General features: G+C 40.5%; 1 protein-coding gene across 1 annotated transcript in view; it reads left to right on the forward strand.

Annotated features, from left to right (window-relative positions):
- Positions 1-25,218, forward strand: part of FGF10 (fibroblast growth factor 10) — a 275,907-nt gene that overhangs the window by 216,942 nt on the left and 33,747 nt on the right. Inside the window, exon 2 of the mRNA XM_086960608.1 lies at positions 6,756-6,859. Coding sequence (XP_086816734.1) covers positions 6,756-6,859 — 104 coding nt within the window. The remainder of the gene's footprint in view (positions 1-6,755; positions 6,860-25,218) is intronic.

Genomic DNA, 25,218 nt, shown 5'->3' on the forward strand with positions numbered 1-25,218 from the left:
AGACATGGCCATATGCAAATCAACCTTGACCCTGTGCCTCATGGGAACAGTCCAGCCCGAACTGCCAAGCCATGCCTTCCCTGGACCGGAAACAAGCTTCCGAGGATCGGTTTCTGGCATTCCAGCCATCTTCAACCCGGCTTGCTTGAATCCAGTGGTGTGGAGTGCATGGGACTCACGTCTGAGCATACCCATCCCACTCGGGGTGACAAATGCAAAAACCACAGTTGATGGACAGAATGCAGAACAATGTCATACATTCACCCCAGTACAGAGATCTGGGCCTAAATCCATCGTTTTTTGCACTCCACACCACCCCAGTTCAGACATGGCCATATGCAAATCAGTCTGACCCTGTGCCTCATGGGAACAGTCCAGCCCGAACTGCCAAGCCATGCCTTCCCTGGACCGTAAACAAGCTTCCGAGGACCGGTTTCTGGCATTCCAGCCGTCTTCAACCCGGCTTGCTTGAATCCAGTGGTGTGGAGTGTTTGGGACTCACGTCTGAGCATACCCATCCCACTCGGGGTGACAAATGCAAAAACCACAGTTGATGGACAGAATGCCGAACAATGTCATACATTCACCCCAGTACAGAGATCTGGGCCTAAATCCATCCATTGGTTTAAAATGCAAGTATATCAATAGTTTGATGGATAAATTAGTGAGTTCATCAATTAATTATTGAGTGAGATGGACACCACCATTTTACACCAATCGTACAGGCTGAGGTCACAGACAGAAGCATACATCGTGTTATAAAAATGCTATGAATTACCAATTATCATTTTCTATTTACAAAAAGGGGGTGGTGATGAACAGAGTGTCTGAGTTAAACAGACCACTCTTACCCAGTCCAAAGATCAGGGCTTGATCCATCACCGTTATTTATCTCACTGCCCCATCCCAGCTCAGAACCTGGCTATATGCAAATCAGTCTGTCCCTGGCCCAGTGCATCATGGGAACAGGGCAGACTAAACTACCAAGCCAATTCTTCACCAGAAAGGAGACAAGCTACCGGGGACCGGTTTCTGGCATTTCAGCCTTCTTCGGCCCAGCTTGCTTGAATCCTGATGGAGCAGTGAGAAAGGGACTCATGTCTGAGTATACCCTGCCACACCTATAGTGGCCAAAAACGATTTACAAAAAGGGGGTGGTGATGAACAGAGTGTCTGAGTTAAACAGACCACTCTTACCCAGTCCAAAGATCAGGGCTTGATCCATCACCGTTATTTATCTCACTGCCCCATCCCAGCTCAGAACCTGGCTATATGCAAATCAGTCTGTCCCTGGCCCAGTGCATCATGGGAACAGGGCAGACTAAACTACCAAGCCAATTCTTCACCAGAAAGGAGACAAGCTACCGGGGACCGGTTTCTGGCATTTCAGCCTTCTTCGGCCCGGCTTGCTTGAATCCTGATGGAGCAGTGAGAAAGGGACTCATGTCTGAGTATACCCTGCCACACCTATAGTGGCCAAAAACGATTTACAAAAAGGGGGTGGTGATGAACAGAGTGTCTGAGTTAAACAGACCACTCTTACCCAGTCCAAAGATCAGGGCTTGATCCATCACCGTTATTTATCTCACTGCCCCATCCCAGCTCAGAACCTGGCTATATGCAAATCAGTCTGTCCCTGGCCCAGTGCATCATGGGAACAGGGCAGACTAAACTACCAAGCCAATTCTTCACCAGAAAGGAGACAAGCTACCGGGGACCGGTTTCTGGCATTTCAGCCTTCTTCGGCCCGGCTTGCTTGAATCCTGATGGAGCAGTGAGAAAGGGACTCATGTCTGAGTATACCCTGCCACACCTATAGTGGCCAAAAACGATTTACAAAAAGGGGGTGGTGATGAACAGAGTGTCTGAGTTAAACAAACCACTCTTACCCAGTCCAAAGATCAGGGCTTGATCCATCACCGTTATTTATCTCACTGCCCCATCCCAGCTCAGAACCTGGCTATATGCAAATCAGTCTGTCCCTGGCCCAGTGCATCATGGGAACAGGGCAGACTAAACTACCAAGCCAATTCTTCACCAGAAAGGAGACAAGCTACCGGGGACCGGTTTCTGGCATTTCAGCCTTCTTCGGCCCGGCTTGCTTGAATCCTGATGGAGCAGTGAGAAAGGGACTCATGTCTGAGTATACCCTGCCACACCTATAGTGGCCAAAAACGATTTACAAAAAGGGGGGGTGTTGGATCTAGCCCTGATCTCTTGACTGGGTGAGAGCTTTCTGCTTAATTCAGAGACTCTGTCCCTCACCACCCCTTGTTGTAAATATTTTTGTCCACCCTAAGCGTGGAAGGGTATTCTCAGATGTGAGACCCTTGCTCATTGCACCATCAGGATTCAAGCAAACCGGGCCGAAGACGGCTGTAATGCCAGAAACCGGTCCCCGGGAGCTTGTTTCCTTCCCAGTGTAAGAATTGGCTTTTGTAGTTTGGTTTGCCCTGTTCCCATCATGCACTGGGACAGGAACAGACTAATTTGCATACAGCCAGGTTCTGAAACTGGGATGGTGCAGTGAGCTAAAAAACGGTGTTGGATCTAGCCCTGATCTCTTGACTGGGTGAGAGCTTTCTGCTTAATTCAGAGACTCTGTCCCTCACCACCCCTTGTTGTAAATAATTATCATTTTCTGGCATTAGACCAGGCTGGTAAAAAGTAGTCCAAGAGTGCCTGCAGTATGTCAAGAATGATGACCTTTACACAAGTCCAAGTTTCTGTTGAAGGCGCAGCCATCATGCCACCAATGCCCACCGTTTGTCACAAATCATCACTGTTATGTATGTTTATATTTGATGCATCACTCAGTAAGCCTTAATGTAAGTTCACGTTGACACCATCATCCATTCATCTTGAATACTTGTTTAGATTTGTTCTCTGAAATCTTTAGTGTTGGCTAATTTTGTACTATTACTTATAAGACTTGGTTGCTTGAGCACATTTGTAGCATCACTAATTGATTCTAGTGCGTGTTGAGATTATCACTAGTCTTTACTGCATATCCATATTTACACAATCTCTCAGTGATAATGCTACATTCTATGTGTAAACATATCATCAAAAATGGCCCAAAAGCTAATATGACAATAAGCCCTTTTTATATGTAAATGACCCACAGACCCATTCATAAAAGGTACATCTGATTGCAAACATACACGTGTGACTGAATTTACCTTTTTTATGCATGCAAGGGTTCCATAGCAAGCAAAAATCCATAACCTATTGCTGACATCTCTGATATGAGTGGTGAGAAGACCTAGTAAATCTCATTCAATAGAGCAAGAGTTTGGCATTCCAGGGCATGGTTTGCCTTGGGAGCTTAGGAACATCCACAAAGGTATGTTTGTTAGTAGTCCCAAACTCTGATCCCACCCCTTTCCACCCTGGAAATGGTCAGAGATTTACACTTGCATTCCAGGGTAGAAATGGGAACAGGTTTTCCACAGAATGTGTATCAGAAGGACTTTCTCCTTAGGGAAAATCTTTTCCCTAGTAGAGAAAAGGGAAAGGTAAAGTGCATTTGCAGAGGAAGTACAAATTCATTTTATGGGTAGTCTTCAACTATTAACAACAATGCACAAGAGGAATAGAGGCGTTTGGGAATAGTCACATGACATTCCCAGAAGTACGTCTGAAAACCTGAACCTGGCACAGATTTCCATTCAAACTCTTTGGAATGTATAGGACTCCCAAGAACACAGCGTGCAGTATTAAAAATTATTACTAGATGCACCCTAAGTCTGGGATAAGGTTCAAAGCCCACAGAAATGCTGCAGTGGCTGACTATGAAGCCAAAGCACAGTGTAAGATGGCTTGGATCACCCACAATGTCTTGGGTGCTACTACTTTCATCTACTTGACCGAAAAGTTGAAATCTCTGGTGGGTCAAAGCTCCTGCCATTGCCAAATCTCTTCTCCTTAAACCCACAGTATTACAAATAGAGATGTATATGACCCAATCATTTTCAGTGAGTGTAACTAGACTTTGACACTGGAGCCCAATGACTCTTCACTAACCTTTCTATCTAGTTAAGTTTAAACAGCAGTTGAAACTTGTTTCAAGGACCCTTGGAGTTAATCTGACTAATCTCCCATTTCTAATTCAACTCCCTATGTGCCCTGCTCTTCTGCACCATGCCTTTGGGTTTTCTTCTTATCAATAATGCTTTGCCATACCCTACCTGCTCCTCTCCTATCTGCCTTTTCATCCTCTTTCCCTATATTTCTCACATGACATTTTGGGTTTCCTTTATTCTCATTGCTTCTCATGTCATCGTTACCTCCATAGTCTTTGTTTACTCCAAGTACACCTCCTGAAAGCTAGACTGACTTTAGCTTTGCCTCTGGGTTCCCTACTTCATAAAGGATCACATCAGCGATATATTCTGGAAAATGATTCCTATCTGGGTGCTTTGTTCAGTTTTCACTTTAGACTTTGGACCTGGATATTCTACACATCCTAGTTCCTTTTGTGCTTGACAAGCCAAGACCTTTTGAGTTTACCAAGCCATGTAAAATATACAGGTTTTCAGCCACCTCTCTTCCTAAATTTGTCTGTTATTTTATACATATTATGTTTTCATCCACTACAGTGTACAGCATGGGGCAGTGGGATAGCCTACTTAAGCCACTGGTTAACTTCACTTTGAGTGACTCCATTTTGCTCTCTCACAAGAAGCACATTGGCACACAAGCTAGTTCCCGTCAGCACCATTGTTTTTGTTTTTACTTCATAATTACTTTAGTGTACCCTTTGTGTTTAGAGCCCGATTTGATAGCAGGACGCTTTGGATTTGCATTCCATCTTTATCAGATCGCATCTGCCAATTTTGTTGTAAATTCCATTTGAAGTGTTTTGCTTTTCTGACAGCTGCTATTTCATAGCATACCAGATTATATCCATTTATAACTGTTCTGTACAGCTATCCACTTTTTTACTTTTACTTCATTTATTGCCTTCTTTCATTTTTCCCTTATTTGTTTCTTTCATTTTTTCACTTTTCTCTTTCTTTCTTTCTTTCTTTCTTTCTTTCTTTCTTTCTTTCTTTCTTTCTTTCTTTCTTTCTTTCTTTCTTTCTTTCTTTCTTTCTTTCTATATTCTTTCTTTCCTTCTTTCTTCTTTCTTTCTTTCCTTGTTTCTTTCTTTCTTCCTTTCTCTCTTTCTTTCTTTCTTTCTCTTTCTTTCTTTCTTTCTTTCTCTCTCGCTCTCTCTCTCTCTTTCTTTCTTTCTTTCTTTCTTTCTTTCTTTCTTTCTTTCTTTCTTTCTTTCTTTCTTTCTTTCTTTCTTTCTCCCTTCCCAAAGGCAAAAGACTTGAAGCCACTAGCTGATTGATTGACCTTTTTAGGTCTGTGTTTGCCAAGATTTTTTACATTTTACTCAAATTATGTGTATAACATGGCTACTTATAGGAGTTTCAGCCAGACTTCATCCATTACGCTGTGGTTGGTGTCATTCCCATTTTTCTTAAAGCTACTCCAGCATGCATGAGGGGCAATTTATAAACCCAATTCAGCCATTGGCTGAGTTAACTATGTGTTAAAGCACACTGCCCTTTCACAAGTAACACAGCCATACACAAAATAGCCTCCTTCGGTGGTAGGGAGTAATGGTAATGTTGGGATTTTTGGAGACCCCAACATTTTTTTTGCCTGTAGCTAATGATTTTTTTAAAATTAACAAGGGCATGGCATATTCACCAAACAATACATTTATGCAGTATCCATGACCAAACATAAGAATAACCAGAAGGCTGGCGGCCAACATCAGACGTTTTGGCTTTGCCCATGTTTGTTTGTTATTATGCTTGCTTGCAAAGTTCCACATATTTAACTTACATCTCTCAATGCATTCAAGGCATTCTAATGCAACATTTGTGCAGTATGAAACTGCAACAATAAATACATGAATAACTGACCAGTCAGGCTGTTGCTCTGTATTTACAAATAACTATACATAAATGTAATAAAAAATACATGTATGAAGACATACATCTTCACTTATTCAACTTTGAGTGCCATCTACCTCTCACAAGGATAGAACAAACCGTTGACTATTAATCTGCATGTATTCTTAGATATGTCGCTGTTCATTGCTTTACATTGATTGCAAAAGTTTAAGACGTTCAAGGATTTTCATTTCTTTCATTTTAAAAACATATTGCTCATCTTAATGAAGTCAATGACTGTGTTCTTGTCCAACTGCTGCTTTGAAGAAACTGAATAGTTAAGTCCACATTATGAGAATCTCTGGAACCCCACTTTGGATTGGAAGAATTGGAGTACTACTGCACCGCCAGGGGTTTTATGCCAGACAAAACCTGGTTTAATATGTCGTCCAAAGAGTTCAGTATGTGGAATTACAATTGGAAATCTGTGAGCAAACCCCGCTTCATAAGTAATTCCCAACTTGAAACAGAGTGGTAATATCACACCCCAGAATTACTGGACCCTGTATTATCTGTACTTCTCGTTGCATAATTCTAGCCGCTGCTTTCTTGAATTATTGATAATGAGGCCCTTCCTGAGGTAACATAGTTTCTGCTCATCCTGATTCTGGTAGTGTGCACATACTACTCGGCTGCCTGGACCCTACCCAGTCTTGGCGTGCTTTCTTGTGCTTTGAATAAAAATGGTGGCTCTTAGAAACAGTGCATTCCTCGTTAAAATATATTGCCAAATAATTATCCTGTTGTGCTTGCATTTGACAGAAATAAACAATTAATTAGGCATCTTTCTTTACGTTTCAGGTGTCTTGGAGATAACATCCGTGGATGTTGGAATTGTTGCAGTGAGGGGCGTAGAAAGCAAATATTTTTTAGCTATGAATGAGAAGGGAAAAGTCTACGGCTCGGTAAGTATTCAAATTGTTGTTCAGAAAGTTTTGTAATCCATTTTGTACTTTCCATACTTTCCTTCTGACTCATGATTGGTTTTTGAGCTGCTTGTAAGAACCGATTGGCTCAATAGCTAATCCACAGATTAAGAGAATTGCCCAGTATACTTACTATCAAGAAGTGTTGGACACAGTCAATCAACCTTGTTAAAAACAGTCCAAAGTAGCTCTGGACAGGCAAAGATTAAACTTTCTCCATCTATTGGGATTTTTCAACTGTAGCAAAGCATAGTTAATTGCCGTTCGGCTAATCTGATTACATAGTGTGCCTGATGCTAAATCTGCTTGACGAGCCCAGTCAATTGCAAGAGCTAAAGTTTAAAAGGGCATTTTATGTGGTTCCTAACTGCAACTCCACAGAGGGATTAGACTGCGAAATTCAAAATATTTGGCAACTCTTGATATAGGGATGCAGTAATTAATGCTCAAATTAGCTTTTCAAAACATAGCTCAGCCCTTAATAATGAAGCAAAACTGCTATGCAGTGGGAGCTCTGAGCAATGGAAGGTTTGAGAACTGAAAAATACTAATTTCCACATAAACCATTTGAAGTTAGGGTAACATACAAAACTCCAATGTTTAAATAGAAAACCACACTTCACATGTAGGTACCTTTTATTCACTAATTAAAATAAAATCCAGAGACAGAGCAATGCTGTTGATTTCAGAATGGCATCTACGTATTCAGGGGACAATCCTTCACTTTTGTTAATTGAAGGAGGGCTATTTGTGATTCTGAACTAATTACGAATGAACTATTTTTACATTTTATTTTTAATTAGTCCAATAAGAAGTACCACAACCATGACAATTCGGATTTTAGATTACATTTAAAGAGGATTTCAGTGTTTTGAACAGATGACAGGTCCATCCCGTGAATGGTTTAATTTCGCATTGCAGCACTGTGTTTGCACATTGTCTGTGATGCGGCTGTGCCAGTACGTTGTGCTATGCTGAATGCACCAATCCAGTTTAGTAACCATTCATGAATATTTTTGTGAAGTTCTTAACCAGAGATATGGAGTTGCCATGCCTTTGTAATTTCCTGTAGGCTGCATTATAATGGCTCCAGAAACTGTGGCAGTTTTTGGAGAATGCTGAAATGAATGCATCTCATAACTAGGTGAACGGTGCATTGTCTATTTTTCCAATATTAAACTTAAGAGTGAGCTAAAACCTTTATTTTTGTCTGCCTGTCAGTTGTTTTGAAGGCGTAATTCAAGCACTGACACTTTCTAGAAGGAGGATGTGTATTTAGAAATTGAAGATATGTTCTGTGGCCAGAGTTTGAACAATCTTTTTACATTCTTTGGGACATATGCTGGATTGACTTAGTGTGTCCCCCGATTCTAGTGCTTTAAGATCACATTTATCAGTTAATGTCTGTCCCCTATCTCTAACACCTTTGCTGTGGGAGTAGTTGATTTCACACCACATTGATAGGCTGATGACCACTGTAAGTAGTAAATCATGTCAAAGTAATGCTTTTATGTTGATATGTCGTACAGACCTATTGTTTGACGTAAATATTGTGCTGTAAAAACAATTAACAAAAAAGTCACCCATTGGGTCTGGATGTTCTATAATTAATTTCATTAGGAATATTTTTGCAACAATATTTCAGACACAATATTTATGTCGGACGATTTTTCACAGCAGCGATAGTACTGTATCAAACATAAGGAAACATATTAATCCCAAAACATAAAAATTTGTAAATAAAAGTAACCAAATGGTGTATGGAACTACAGTTCAGTTACAATGTACCTCTCGGATTCTACTAGCCCCCTTCTCTCTCTATCAGCCCACTTGACACCATCATCTACTCAATTTGTTTTCAGGCTAATTTCGATGTAATTTGTTTGTCATTTCAACACTTTTGCAATTCTCTTTATGCACGATTGTATGGATGCTTCACTTGTGTGTAGAAACAAATGGGTAACTTGATGCCTCCAACATTGAGGTCCTTTTCTTCATTGCTTTACCTAATGTTCCGTACCCTCCTCTATTTATCCTATCTGTTCTTTCTTTGACTTCCTCTTTCCACTATCTGCTCTTTATTTCTTCACTAAATTTCGCACCAAAACCTACCGTTGTCTAATCAACAAATTTATAGATTGTTTCTGTGATCCTCTTTACGTTATTGAACTTCTTATTTAAAATTTCTTTCTCCTTGAAATAATGTTCATTCCCTCCATGTAAGTCTGTAAGAAATGCTATTGCTCATTGCAGTCTAATTCACAGATAAACTAGTAAAGCTGTGAATAACCAGAGACCGGAAAGTTGATAAGGTAGAGCTCCTTCTGAAGAAAGCAATTACATATTCTGAATACATTAGCCCTTATCGCCCCATTACTGATTTAATCATCCATCTCAAAGTTATTGAATTATGAAAGTTCATCTTTAAAATTAAATTATTTCCTTTGCACGCCAATCTACAAATAAATGGGTAGAGTTGAGAAAGGTCTGAAAGTAGGAGAGGTAAAGTGAAAAAGGGAAACATAGACTCTCTAAAACTTTAATCCCTTTCATCCTAATTTCATGCCATAATATTTAATGGCTCTCAACTGAAAAAAACATATTGGTTTTAATTATCATACTGATAGATCCCAAAAAGGGTTGTGTGTGTGGCTGCTACACAAACCATCGTGCTTCACATCATTCATAATGGACTTCTCATTCTTGGCAAAATTATCCTTCCTTTTTCATTTGTTTGAGTTTGAGGGTGTTGACAACGAGACTCTCACATACTCACTGACGGAGAAGAACTCAAATGGTTCTTGTTTTCCTTGTAAAATTACTCTTTACAAATGAAGCTTGGAAACACTCACTAGTTCTATACACACACCCTTTGGGGTTCCGCACGGTTCATTCCTTACTGCTTCTCTTTTTAAACTCCAAATGGAAATACTTACTCACCTTTTCCTCCACTGGTATGCTGATGATCACAGGTATGCCCGAAGTTGCCATCCGTGTCCGCTTCAGATATGCTATTTGCATTGCTATTCATTGACCAAATACTTTTCTGGACATCACAACCCTATGACACATCCGCAGTGGAATATATTATCTTTCTGTCTCTCATCTTCGAGCATTCCTTATCAGTCCTGGGTGTCAGCCTTCTATAGTCTTAGCATCTCTCCCACCATTTTAAAGAATGCTAACTCCCTCTGCATTGTGGAAAAACGACATATTGCCATAGATATCACAATCTGGCTAATAAAGCACCATTTCCACTTACTAAAGAGCGAGAAGCATCATTTCTGAAACATCCTTCAAGGCAACAGTCCAGTCCTGTGTCCTATCGATGTTTGACTTTAGGAACAACCTCCTCACTGTCATGCCAAAAATCCTTTAACCTCTTTCTATGACTCACCCAGCACATTGGTCTCCATACCAAGTGAATTTAATCACATCAGCCCAGTCATGATATTCTTGAGTTGACTACCCATGGAAGCTAGATGCTTTTTCAAAATTGTCTGTTTAGTTGAAAACGTTCTTGGCTGTAATCTCTCCCTGACATTCAGGTGGGACATGAACCGTTTTGGGGAGGCGGCATTCTCTTTCGGCTATAAATTCATGTGGCTAGACTCCAGCATTCAAAAGTCTTCATTCCCTGTTTTTAAAATAAATCTGAAGAAACGTTTTATTACTATGCATCTGCTCGGTGAAGACTATTTAAAAAAAATATATTTCTTTATTTCCATTTTCAAGTTGTTATCTAGGTTAAGACTTAAACTGACTCCTCCTTAACCGCTACTTGTGCAAATACTGTTCTGTCATGGGGCCATTGGTCAATGCATTAAAGTGTGCAAACCTTGAACGTATTTTGCTAGCATTCCTTGATTTAACTATTTCCCCTAGCTCATGAGTATTTACAACCTTCTCTATTCTTTAAATATTGCGTTGGTATTTCTTTCATAAAGTTATTATCAATTTATTATGCTATATTGTTTTGTTTCTGACACTCATTTGCTCATAGATCACGCTTTAAAGGAATTACAAATTAATAAATTATATAACTAAACCAAAATAGATAGTTAATTACAACCAACGCAATGAACTGTTAGTAGAAAGATTCTAAGATTGCCATATCCCAACTCCTACAGCCAGGTGAGATTTTTTAGATTTTGAAAGAATGACTACCTTGTCATATACAAAACGTAAAAATACTATAGCTGTGAATGTGGGCTTTATGCTCAAGTCATCATGTTTTCAAATGGTGGTTTTATGAGCACTGCTTGAGATGTAAACCTTTGTGGTCTTATAAGCACCACATGTTTAATAATGGCAGTGCGACTGTAAACACATTCTGACACACTGACTAGAGCCTCTTTTGATTGTTATATATTTATATAGTTTAAATATTTACAAACTGATATAATCTTTGCATTTTCTGCTTCTGTACCTTATATTGCACTTCATATATAATTCAATATATTCATTTATGTTGGGTGCATATTTTCCATTTATAAATGCACGTTTCATTTAGTATAGCTCTTAGACCTCCTGCGCCTCTTTGCCCCTCACTCCCCTGTTACACGCTTAAACGCCTGAGTGATCTAGGTATCTCTCAGGTCATCTCACCTCCGGGACCGAAGTACAAACGCAGTATGGCACCTATCAAACTCCCCATCTGCTCTAATCTACCTCTGCTCAAGCTGGACTGCATCTACCTCAACACTAGATCTTTGGTGAAGTATCAATTAGACATCTTTTTGCTACTTACCTCACAGAAACCCGATCTATTACTACTCACAGAGACTTGGCTCACTGAGAATTCGCAGCCTGACATACTGGCCTCACTTCCATCAGACTACTATATACTGGCAGTAAATCGCGCCCCAGGTAAAGCTGGAGGGGGAGTGGCGGCCATTATTAATAAAAAGCATAACTTCATTAGTCGCCCGTCCCTGCTGCTACCTGGCACTGAAAACCTAGTCATAAAAACCGACACTGAGAAAGGCGCCATAGTTTTGGTTTTACTTTATCGCCCCCCACAACCTATGCCCACCTTTCCCTCAATACTCGCCGAAAAATTGGCATCTATCACCACAAATTACCCTCACACTATCCTTATTGGAGACTTTAACCTGTGGTTTGACAACCTGGACTCTGACACCCAAGCTAGAGAACTGTTTGATTCACTCACCGACATCAATATGATCCAATTCACACAGTCTACCACTCATGAGAAAGGCCATCATCTGGACCAACTATGGTCGCATAATCTCCCACTAACGTCTATCTTGATTCAGCCCTGCATCTGGTCTGATCACCATTTTGTCTACTTCTCCCTTCAAGTAACGAAACAACATCAGACTCCTCCACAGCCTGGAGGAGAAACTCGCAAATGGGGGGCGATAGATCTTCCTGCTTTTCTGGACACTTTGGCCTCTACTTTGCCACCACTCAACAACCTGGGAGACGTAGATGCAATCTATGAAGCGCTCTTCCTGTGGATCCAAAGTGCTGCCAATATTCATGCCCCTAGTGTAAAATTCTCACGCTCACGCGACAAAGAGGCTCATAAATGGTTCTCTGCGGACCTCAAACAACTTAAACTAGAGGTCAGGCAAAAAGAGAGAATTTGGCGCAGAAATTATCTTCCACAAGATAAAGAGGTCTATTGCCTTAGTCGACGCCTCTATCAAAAAACAATTCTTAAAAGGAAGACTGATTATTTCTCAGGCATAATCCTGAATTCTCAGAATCAAACTAAAGACATCTTTAGAATAGTGAACGACCTCTGTAACGATGAGCGTACGTCACTACCTATTGTACATTCTCAAGCTTTATGTGATGATTTGAACAACTACTTCATTAATAAAATCATCACAATTAAACAAAGTATACCACTACACCCTGCCAGTAACACCATTGAGGATGCTTACAAGAATCCAGAGATTTTAGACCACATTCCTCCGATTGACCTCAAACAACTGTCGGAACTCCTTCAACTGGGTCACCCAATGATATTTGCCCCCCTTCCATCTTTAGAGAACTAGGCTTATCTCTCCCACATGCACTCTTGCCTATTCTCAATGAATCCCTCAGACAAGGTAGAGTCCCCACAGATTTTAAAAAAGCCCTCCTTATACCGTTGGTAAAAAAACAAGGGAAGGATCCCTCGGATCTTACAAACTATCGACCTATCTCCCTGCTGCCCTACCTCTCAAAGGTATTGGAGGCTCATGTTTCTAAGAGTGTCTCTAATTTCATCGAGACCACCAACTATTTGGAGCCTAATCAAGCGGGGTTCCGCCCAGGTCATTCAACAGAGACAGTGATCCTGGCGCTTCAAGACAACCTTAGAGCCAATGCGGACGCCGATATACACCAAGCCTTGGTGTTGCTTGACCTCTCGGCTGCGTTCGACACGGTTGACTATGACATCTTGCTCAACCGTGTCGAACAGGCTGGCCTGAGAGGACCAGCGCTGAGCTGGATCACTTCCTTTATCGAGGGTCGGACTCAAGCAATTCAACTTGGCAGTTTTACAGGCACTATGCATACATCTACCTGTGGAGTCCCGCAGGGGTCGTCATTATCCCCCTTATTGTTTAATCTTTATCTCCGCCCTCTTCTTCATTCCCTTAAGAAATTTAAAGTTACGGTGTTCAACTATGCGGACGATTTACAGCTATTATTCCAACTGAACATCCCTGATGCTGTGTCCGAATTTCAGAACACCATGAGACACATCCAATGCTGGATGAACGAAAACCATCTAAAACTTAACCCGGGCAAAACAGAACTTCTTTTGCCCGGGAACAGTGTATCCAGCTGGAGTGTCAACTTCTGGCCAGCAGACCTGGGCACCTCTCCTGTAAGGTCCACTGCTGTAAAGAGCCTAGGGATCACGCTCCACACGGACCTGTCCTTAAAAACCCAGGTGGGTGCCGTGGTTTCCGCAAGCTTTTTCCAAATGAGGAAAATAAAAAAAATTGCTCACTTACTCACCCAGTCTGCCTTAATCCAGGTTACTATTGCCTTGGTCATGTCCCGCTTGGACTATTCAAACAGCGTCTACCTGGGACTTCCAGTGGGCCTGTCTAAGAGACTTCAATTAGTCCAGAACCAGGCGGCTAGACTCATTTTACAACAGCCAAAATGGTCTTCCATCAAACCAGGACTAGAAAAGCTACACTGGCTTCCGATTTCCCAACGCATTGCCTTTAAACCTGGCTGTATCACCTTCAAGGCCACGCAAGATAAAGGCCCTGCCTTTATTCGCAGTTTGGTTTCTAAATATACTCCCATTAGAAGCCTGCGCTCTGCTCAAAAATCCTTACTGGAGGTGCCTCGCTTTAAAAGGAAGCGACAGGGCGGCTGCTGCTTTCGCCATCTAGCAGCTTCACTTTGGAACTCCATCCCCTTACCGATTAGGCAGAGTAAGGACTTGCTCACCTTCCGTAAGGGACTAAAAACCTGGTTGTTCTCTCAAGCCTACCATTAGCCTTTGTTAGCTTAGTGTTATGTTTTTCAGACTCTTCATACTTCCTATAGCGCCATGAAGCCCACGGGCGTACGAGCGCTTTATAAATTGATTTTAACATAACATAACATAACATATTGTTTCCACATGTATACCAAGTAACATTTGGTTTATTAAATCCATTATAGTTATTATAGTTCATGGACTGATTTCAATAACAGAGTTAGGGGAATTTGTAAGGCTGTTTGCACCTCCATTCAACATCTTGGCCTGTAAGCCAGGCAAATAGAAGAGCACATGCAGCCTGACTTTCTAATTGGTAGACAAGGATGATTTACTTTTTATATACAGATGTCAAAGGGAACTCAAAAAACCTTTCTGAAACATCCCATTAGTTTAAATGATTTGAATATAAATAATGACATTGGGGAGGAGAGAAAGCAAGCTTGCATTGCATCTATCCCCAATAGTAGGGCGTTTCCCTTCCCTAAACATCTAAAGGTGGCCATTATCCTACATCTCTCACTCATAGGAGGATACGTCTACAGACCTACTACCTCCTTACCAAGAGCCAGAAGAGGTAAAGGATAATGATGAGTCTGCCAGGGTAGGGTTAATCCCTGCTATGAAGACCCATTGTAACCTTATCCTACAAAGACTTCTCCATGAGATGAAACTTATCATCCAGTTAGCTTGACGGTAGCACATCAACATAACATTCCACTGCAAATTGAAGGGAAAGAGAAGGATTTACTAATGGAGACTTTCAGAACGACCAACCAATACTTGCCGGCATTGAAAGCAGGTGCACCGAGAATTTTAAAGGCCCTGGTGGGATATGGATGGTCACACTATGATTAGAGAGGAAGTTTAAGCCTGCCCAAAATGACCCCATTTTGATCAGAAACCATGTTCCTTAGATTAATTGGTGGTGCACACAGCAATGAAACAAGCTTGCATGCAGGGGATAGATGATAACCCTCCCTCAAATAAAAACAGTAATAAACTGGCTGTTTCTGGCAGGTAGGGGGATTGGAGCAGTCACAACGCCAAGTCATATTGACAGTTCTTTAGCACTGTTGGCAAGATATGATCGGCACAACAGGACAAGATAGAGAAACTATTGCAACATCCATCAGATGCCTGCCATAAATGAGCTCATTCGTTTGTCCAAGGGGGCAAGATAAACTCTAATGCCAGTGTTCAATTTGCATTGGATGCTGCCAATACAGCCTCATGACAAATCAACTACAGTGTTTTCATTGGGCTCCACATGTGGTTCAACATTTTAAGTTTTTCTTAGAGTACAGCTACGTCTTAGTGGTCTCTCATTCGATGGTGAGCAACTGTTTGGGCTTCAGATGGACCAATGTTAGAGAAATTTAAAAAGGGCACATTCACTCTACAGGCTATGGGATCTCAAACCAGACTATAGCTGTCTCCAGAAGAAGTCAGCCAGCCCATGACAGGCTTGCGGTACACAGCAGTTCTTTCCTGCATAGACCAAGAATTATTATAAACAAGGCCAGATAATCTATGGCTCGGTTCACAGCAATGGTCGATCCGAGTCCATAGGTGCCTAATATAGGGGTCTCTATCCAACAAAGCAGTAACTCTCATTGTTTGCCCCCCACCCTAACAGGGGTAAGAATGGCATTTTAATTTTCTCAATTAGATGCTATAACCGCAGAACAATGGATATTTTTTTTACCATAGTCCGAGGTGATTGTCTTGAATCTGGCATGGCAAAATCAATAAACTGCATCTTCAGCTGCCGTTGGAAGAGTATGAATCCTTACTTGCCAAGTGGGCCATAGAAATAGAACCCATGCAGCCGCAAGGACAAGTACTATAATGATTCGATTTATTCATTTCAAGAAAGGTGGAACTGTCCATCCCATCCTGATTAACGGCTACTGAGAGGCAACAATGAGAACATCTACCTTGTCATTTTTTAAATCCTGCCCTCTGGGTCACTTCAACCCCACAAGTGTCTAGTTTTCACGGTGAGTATGACTTACAGCACAGAAACACCACATCAGTGTGTTAGAGGTGCTCGAAGTCCACCTGGCAATGAAAGCTTTTTCGGCCAAGCTGCACAACCAGGGGACCCTTGTATGAACAGACAACTTGACCACAGTGTTCACATTAAAAGGCATTGAAGCAAGCACTCCCCACAGCTGTCCAGCATGGTCAATGCGCTTTGACAGTAGTTGATACAGACTTGCTGGCAGACCATCAGCCAGGAGTAGAAAGCTGCTTAGCCGATATCCTTCGCAGACTCCAGCAAGTGGCACACAAATGGGAGATCAACTCTCACATTCTACATCAATGTTGTAACCACTGGGGGACTCCAACAAGAGAACTGTTTGCAACTCAAGTGACGATCAAATGTCAAACTTTTCCCTGCAGGTATTCACACCCCCGCCTCTGGTGAAGGATCTATGGAGAAATTGTCCAGGATATGTGCATACAATTCTCCCCTGCTTCCTTGGATCCTGAATGTTGTATGGAAAAATACAACAATTGTCAATTACATTCCTTTTCTTTGCACCAAAGTGTGCCTGTCAACAACATTACTGCCTGCTCTTGAAAATGTCTGTACATCCACATCAAATACTTCTCTTAGATTCATATTAGCCCCACCAACATCATGGAGAACTGCTCAATCCCAATCCAAAAATACACAATCTGTTTATTTAGCATCCGAGATTTTAAAATGTGTCTATTTGCAACTCCTGGAGTAGTGTTTGCAAATTCTGAAAGAAGCTAGAACGCCTACCACTAGTTTATGTTATTTGGCTAAGTAGAAATGTTTTGCAAGTTATAGCAGAGTTATGCATTTATTATGATACATTGTGCACTTGAAAAAAGGCTGATTCGAATATACATCTATAAATGTCCTTCTGGCTGTAACTGCAGCATGTCCTTTCATCAAAACATAGAACACCATTCTTTGATTCCCATTCCGGTCACAGAAGCCTTTATGGAATTGTTAAAGGTGGTCATTCTTCCTTGGACAGCTCCAGCCCAGCACGGGATTTTAGTATAGTAATTACTAGAATAATGGAGTGCTATTTGAGCTGCTCCAATGTTGCCTTCTTTATTTCATGAATTGGAAAATCGCATGCTTGGTTGAGATCACTTCCCTATGCAAAGTTAGTGAACTTCAGGCTCTGTTGGGTTAGGAGTCAGGCGTGCATATTCAGGAGGACAGGGCAGTGCAGCATACAACCTCCTTTCTACCAAAAGTGGTTTCTTCTTTCCATGTCAATCAGTCTTTTGATTTGCCATCCTGTTTTCTTATGCCCAATCTCTCACTGGAAGGTCACGACACAATGTAAATGGCAGAAGGGATATTCCATTTTTCTAGAGACCACACTTGTGCAGTCAAGTAAACAAACCACTCATTTTGACAGCAGGTATTGCAATATGGATTGTCAAATGCTTTTGTAGTATGTTATGCAAAAGCTATACAAACACTTTAAGGTGCAACTCAGACATGCTCCATTTGAAAAAAGAGAGCACCATTGGCCTTCTTAGGCTAGATGCCATTAGCAGACATATGAAAGGTTGCTACTTGGTCTTTACCCCATTCCTTTACTAAACGTTACTGTGTAGATATACTAGCAAGGCAGGAAGTGAGTGGAGTCAGATCATTCATAAAGCATTGTTTCAGCCATCTCGGATTCATTTCTTCAGGCCACTGCTTTAGAGTTTGAACGTGTCAGTCTATACAGCATATGTGAAATACAGCAGTACAAGATGAAATCAGAAAGCATTACATATAGTAATCAGTTTGCAACTTGCAGTGCTGTAAATTCACATGTGCTGTCTCACCTCCTTGGATGTGGCACAGGACAAAGAAGATAATGGCCTAATATTACCTTTCTAAGTCACAGACTTCTTTGCATCACTAATTATTCATTCATCTTTTTGGGTCAACAAACTGAGGGGAAGTCTGCTATAAATATAAACACGTAGTTGTGTGAGTAGCTGAGGGGGCATATTATCAAGGGGGTTTATCTCCGCTTTTTTGGCTTTAAAAGCCAAGAAAGCGGAGATAAAATTATCTCCCTATTACCAAGCTGTCGCTAACACCAGTTAGTGACAGCTAATAGGAGATAGCGACCATCTTTGGCCCCGCTTTGCATGTCAGTGATATTTATCACTAATGACATGCAAAGTGGGCGTGCCAAGATGTTAGAGACTGAAAACAGTCGCTAACATCGCTATCTCCTATTACCAACTTTTGGAGATATTCACACTAAGCGCGAATATCTCCAAAAGCTAACACCTGCCCTGAGCAGTTCTTAGCCATGTTATCCAATGGGAGGTGGATAACATGGCTAAGAGCATTAGCTCGCTAATGCATGAATATCTCTGACTTTTCAGCGATATTCATGCTTTGCGGCGATTTTTACCGCATTTGCGTTAAACCTTGGTAATACCAAGGTTTATCTGCGATAAAAATCGCCGATGTGTGGCGATAATTTTTGTCTCTAAACAAGTTAGAGACAAAAATTATCGCTAGTTGTTGGTAATATGCCCCTAAGTTTCCTATTACTCTATTTTGGAAACACCAGTGACGTTAGTAATAAACACCAAACACATTTATGGGCAAACTTGAGAAGCATTGGTTTTAACAGAAGTATTTTCAACCAATTCTTGGATAGTCAATAAATAAGCTACTAAGAGGTGATTAGACGGTCAGTGAGTTACAAACATCTTAGAAGAGTCAAAAGAGTAGTGAGATGCATAACGAAGATTGATTTGAGCTTTGCAGTTTTCCAGAACACTGGTCAGAGTTTAACTTAGAGACTGAGCCAGAGTATCACACGGAAAACTACTTTACACCTTGCACATGTTTTTCTCTGAAAACCACATTTTCATTTTTTGCATGTTCTCCATGAAGGCCGAACATGTTTGTAAATTGCTATCTCAGTAGACGTTATTGAGTTCATTCTATATATTCGAGTTTTACATCTCTGAGCCTGAAGGAGTTCAAAATGTGTATCAGAAATTACCTGGGCATATTTTCTTATAAACTGTTAATGAGACAGATGTGGGCCATAGTTTCACCATATGGTTAATGTATGGAGCATATCATTATTAGTTCAGGTGAATTGTATACTCAAGGCCGGACTGGCAATAGCGGGCATCTAGCTTTTTCCCGGGAGGCTGGAAGGGTGGGGGCCGATTTTGCAGTGGTGGTAGCCATTTTGTTACTGCTGCTATATCTGCCCCCAGTAAGAAAAGCAGCAGGGAGGCTGGTCCGTCACATTGCCAGGGCTGGTTTGGGTTCCCAGTCCGGCCCTGCGTATTCTGCAGGTATATGCAAACAAGGATATGATCTAAAACATGGAATTAACATGGAATTATTTTTAACTAAGTGGAACAGTCAGATCCAGTTATGGTTGCTTCACGTTAGTAGTTTAACCTCTTGATAATTAATGCTTAGGGCATTCTTTTGGCTTTCTCAGAGAGGGAGACAGCTGCAAACTGGCAGGGCTCCCGTTCATCCAAACCAGCTGACTCTCCTCCCTTACTTGGGGGGAATGCTGATTCCTCGCTGTGGAACCTCTGAATCACTCACTCTGCACCAGAAAACACACAACTTCAGTGCCCCTATTTATGGTGGTGTTGCACCTCATTTTTAGGTCGAGCCTAGTGCAGTGCACATGCGCTGGTCTATGGTAGGCTTCACGTGAGCACTTTAAACTTTTTCGTGTGGGTCTGACTCCTCCCACATATAGTATTGGCCTTTGCATGTGTCTTTCCATAATTAAAGCACGCAAATGGCCAAAGGCGGGTGCTTGTCCCGCCTCGTTTTCAATGTTCACTCCCAAGGCTTTTTGCTGTTGGGAGCAAGCAGGGGTGCGCAGGCTGGCAGCTGCATTCCTTTTGGTCACGTGGGACTTTCTCGCCACCTAGGGTGTCAACATGCCTGTGCTCTGGTACCAAAATTAGGACCCTCCGAAACTTCTCTTTTTCTGAAGTCTGCTGCATTTTTCAATTTTTCTCTGGATATTTGTAAAACGGAGACCTGCTCCGGCCCTTATCGTGCTAGCACGATACAATTTATCTGTATTTTTCATTCACATTTTTCTGTTACTCGCAGCTTGAGGAGGCTGCAAAGGTTTGAACCTGAGCCCAGTGCCAGGCAGCCGGTGCTGCCCTGAAGGTGATGTAGCGCCTAGTCACCTCCCGCCCCAGATGCTGGTACTAGGTTGGCTCCTCCCCACGTGCTAGACGTTACCAGCCCTGCTGATGGTAGAGCCAAAGTGGCGCTGGCGTGAGGTCACGGCCGTGTTCCTACTATCTGTGTTTTGAATCAGATTTGTCTGCTTATGAATAAAGTGCTCATTCTGAAAAGGCTAAGAAAAGCGTAAATATAGCACCGATCAATAATTGCCATGCCCTGCACGGCGCTATTAACCTAAGGTTGTCACAAGTAAAGCTCATTAGCAGTACAGTCCCTGCGAGGGGGCATTGCATCATGGGCAGTTATTCATTGCTGAGTACTTTGTTTTTTGAGGCTGTGAATTGAAGTTTCACTGCAGTGTAGGGTGACAGCTTTAGGAACACCTGACTATCTGATGCCCGGATCACTGAAACAATATCGAGGTCAAGAATATCGAGTTACAAAAATATCGAGGTAAAAATATAGAATACCAAAATATCGACCTCCTATCTCCAAACATGTAAGTACAAAAATATTGAATCAAAAATATCGATGTAAAAAACTATAGTTAGTCAAAATATCGAATTTAAAAAAATGCTTTAAATTAATTAAAATTAATGAAATAATAATAAATATAAATAACTTAAACATACTTCAAATACTCAAATAACCTTAAAATTAATAAATAATACATGTAAGTTAAAAAAAATGCAAATGAATTTGTTAAAACGTATATATATATATTTATATATATAAAATTAAAAAAATTCGATTGCTACATGTTTCGGCTTCTCACAAGCCTTGATCACTTGTGAGAAGCCGAAACATGTAGCAATCGAATAAACACCCTTGGATGTTTCCTGACTGGCGTTTCTGTGGCAGCTACTGAGAGCGTGTGTATTTTGCTGTTTTGAACTTTAATTATTTCCGGCTTGCTTGTCCGGAGTACACGCTACCTCCCACGGGGCCTCCGGCTTTCCTCAGAGCTTTCTTTTGGACATATTTATATATATATATATTTACGTATATATATATATATATATATACGTAATATTAATAAAACAATTAAAATAGTTTTACCGTAGGATAGCGCAAAGTGTAAAATTTACTATAACCGCTCCAGTGAGAGCAACAGTAGGGAAAGCATTGGATAGCGTAGGGGTAAAAATTATTATTCCAACTCCAGGGAGTGCAACAGTAGGGAAAGCATTTGATAGCGTAGGGGTAAAAATTACTATTCCCACTCCAAAGAGTTCAACAGTAGGGAAAGCATTGGATAGCGTAGGGGTAAAAAGTAAAAATTACTATTCCCACTCCAGAAACTGCAACAGTAGGGAAAGCGTTGGATAGCGGGAGGGTTAAAATTACTATTCCCACTCCAGAGGGTGCAACAGTAGGGAAAGCGTTGGATAGTGTGGGGGTAAAAATTACTATTCCCACTCCAGAGAGTGCAGCAGTAGAGAAAGCGTTGGATAGCGTAGGGGTAAAAATTACTATTCCCACTCCAAAGAGTGCAACAGTAGGGAAAGCATTGGATAGCGTAGGGGTAAAATTTACTATTCCCGCTCCAGAAACTGCAACAGTAGGGAAAGCGTTGGATAGCGGGAGGGTTAAAATTAATATTCCCACTCCAGAGTGTGCAACAGTAGGGAAAGCGCTGGATAGCGTAGGGGTAAAAATTACTATTCCCACACCAGAGAGTGCAACAGTAGCGAAAGCGTTGGATAGCGTAGGGGTAAAAATTACTATTCCCACTCCAGAGAGTGCAACAGTAGGGAAAGCGTTGGATAGCGTAGGGGTAAAAATTACTATTCCCTCTCTACAGAGTGCAACGGTAGGGAAAGCGTTGGATTGCGTAGGGGTAAAAATTACTATTCCCACTCCAAAGAGTGCAACAGTAGGGAAAGCATTGGATATGGTAGGGGTAAAAATTACTATTCCCTCTCCAAAAAGTTCAACAGTAGGGAAAGCGTTGGATAGCGGGAGGGTTAAAATTACTATTCCCACTTCAGAGAGTGCAATAGTAGGGAAAGTGTTGGATAGTGTAGGGGTAAAAATTACTATTCCCACTCCAGTGAGTGCAACAGTAGGGAAAGCGTTGGATAGCGTAGGGGTAAAAATCACTTTTCCCACTCCAAAGAGTGCAACAATAGGAAAAGCGTTGGATAGCGTAGGAGTAAAAATTACTATTCCCATTCCTGTGAGTGCAACAGTAGAGAAAACGTTGAATAGCGCTAGGGGTTAAAATTACTATTCGCACTCCATAAAGTGCAACAGTAGGGAAAGCGTTGGATAGCGGGAGAGTTAAAATTACTATTCCCACTCCAAAGAGTGCAACAGTAGGGAAAGCATTGGATAGCGTAGGGGTAAAAATGACTATTGACACTCCAGAGAGTGCAACAGTAGGGAAAGTAAATACTTCATATATGAATAAAAATAAATTAAATATTAATATCAAATACAAATTAATTAAAAGTAATTAACAATTTTATATAATATAATAATTAATCAATTAAAAATACAAAAAAAATAAGTATTACAAATAATTACCTATTAATACAAATTATTTACCAATTAACAATTAATTAATTAACAATTAGGAAATTACTCAAAATTACAACAAAACAAAACGAATAAATAAATAACAATATTTATTTATTACAATTAAATTACTTCCCACACTATTCCCCTATAAACCCACAACCCACAACAGAAAATAAAGTAATAAAATTAACATAATTAACAATTAAACTATTATTTAAAATTAATTACCAAATATATTTTAAATTACCAATGAATTAATTACCAATTAAAAATTTAAATATCACTTAATTCAAAATAAATACCAATACATACATTTAAACATTTACATAATTATATTTAAATTACTTCCCAGCCTATTCCCCTATTAACCCACAACCCACTACAGAAAACACATTAATAAAATTAACATAATGATCAATAATCAATTTATTAAAATAATTAACAATTACATTTTAATTATTTACCAATTAATTATTAATTAACAATTAATTCAAAATAAATACCAATAAATAAATTTACATATTTAATTAATTATAATTAAATTAATTCCCACCCTATTCCCCTATAAACCCACAACCCGCTACAGAATTGTAATACGCAAAAATTAAATACCATAAAATTATTTAATTGAAATAAATTATAAAATAAACATACTTTTCACACATATACTAACATAAAAAATACTTTAAAAAATCAATATTAACTTACTTACCTCAAATTCGATAGTTTTTGTTGTCTATATTATATTCATTCTATATTTTTGTTGTCTATATTCTGTCATTGTATATTTTTGTTGTCTATATTCCGACCCATTCGATATTTTGTCCATTCTATATTTTTGATTCGATATTAGTGCTATTCTATTCGATATTTTTGTAGTCTATATTCTGTCCAATCGATATTGTGTCCATTCTATATTTTTAACTCGATATTAGTGCAACTCGATATTAAAAACTCAATATTTTGACTGTATACCCTGATGCCCAAGTGTCCCCCAGTGCCTGGCTTCAAATGAATATTTTCACGCTGAGCCTCTGCTGTCTCCAGCTCTGTGCACAGGCGGCTCTTTGTTTTTGGAGTGGGCAGCGTGTGCATGCTTGTTGCTTGTGAGCCCTGAGCCTTGATGGTGCCCTGGCCCTTTTCAGAAACGCTACATATCTGCGGTACCTCTGCACGCCAGCGGCTGGTTTAAGATCTTTGTGCAGGCACATGCCTGTTGGTGGCATAAAGAACCAGCTGCCAAGAAGAGGTGCCAATGCCTGATACAGGATCCACCATTGGGTAAAGGGCAGCATCACTGACAGTCATAATATGGGGGCACTCTGTTGGGTACCACCCCAGAATGCATCTGTACATATGTATGTAAGTATGTCAATGGTATTTATATACAACTTTCATGGCATAGAGAGAACCAGTTGCCGAGAAGAGATGCCAACGCCAGATATAGGCTCCACCATTGGGAATAGGGTAGCATCACTGACAGTCATAATACGAGGGAACTCTGTTGGGTACCATCGCAGAATGCATCTGTACATATGTTTGCATGTATATCTATGATATTTCTACAGCACTTCTATCCCTCCACTATCCTTCTCAATCAAAACAACAGACTAACCTATCCACCACTCAAATTACTTTCACATGTCACTATACTAATTCACCACTCATCCTTTATGGGTTCCGGAGTAGCATGCTACTGGCCAAAAAAGCATGTCAACACCCCATCAGGGAAAAAAGCGCTATGTATATGCAAACCTTTTTCCATCTTCTATCCCTCTGCTATCCTTCTGAATCCAAATAACTGACAACCTATCCACCACTCAAATTACTTTCATATTTCACTATAATAAATCACCACTAATCCTTCTTGGGTCCAGGAGTAGCATGCAACTCGCTGAAAAAGCACCTTGACGCCTCGTCAGGGTAGTAAGCGCAATATAAATGCAATTACAATACAATTACAATACTTGTATTTCAATAGTATCTTTGCTGTTAGTCTTGTAAAGGTTGAAGTACTCGCAGGGCGTTCAGCGGGGTTGTGTTCTTTGAAGGTCTGTGAGGGTTTAGGGTGCAGTTTTAGAACTAGATTAGGGGGTTCCTGCAGAATTTTTTAAAATATTTTTTTTAAGAGTATGTTCTCTATACCATAGC

The sequence above is a fragment of the Lissotriton vulgaris genome, chromosome 3_1 (assembly GCF_964263255.1).
Source record: "Lissotriton vulgaris chromosome 3_1, aLisVul1.2, whole genome shotgun sequence".
Classification (NCBI taxonomy): Eukaryota; Metazoa; Chordata; class Amphibia; order Caudata; family Salamandridae; genus Lissotriton; species Lissotriton vulgaris.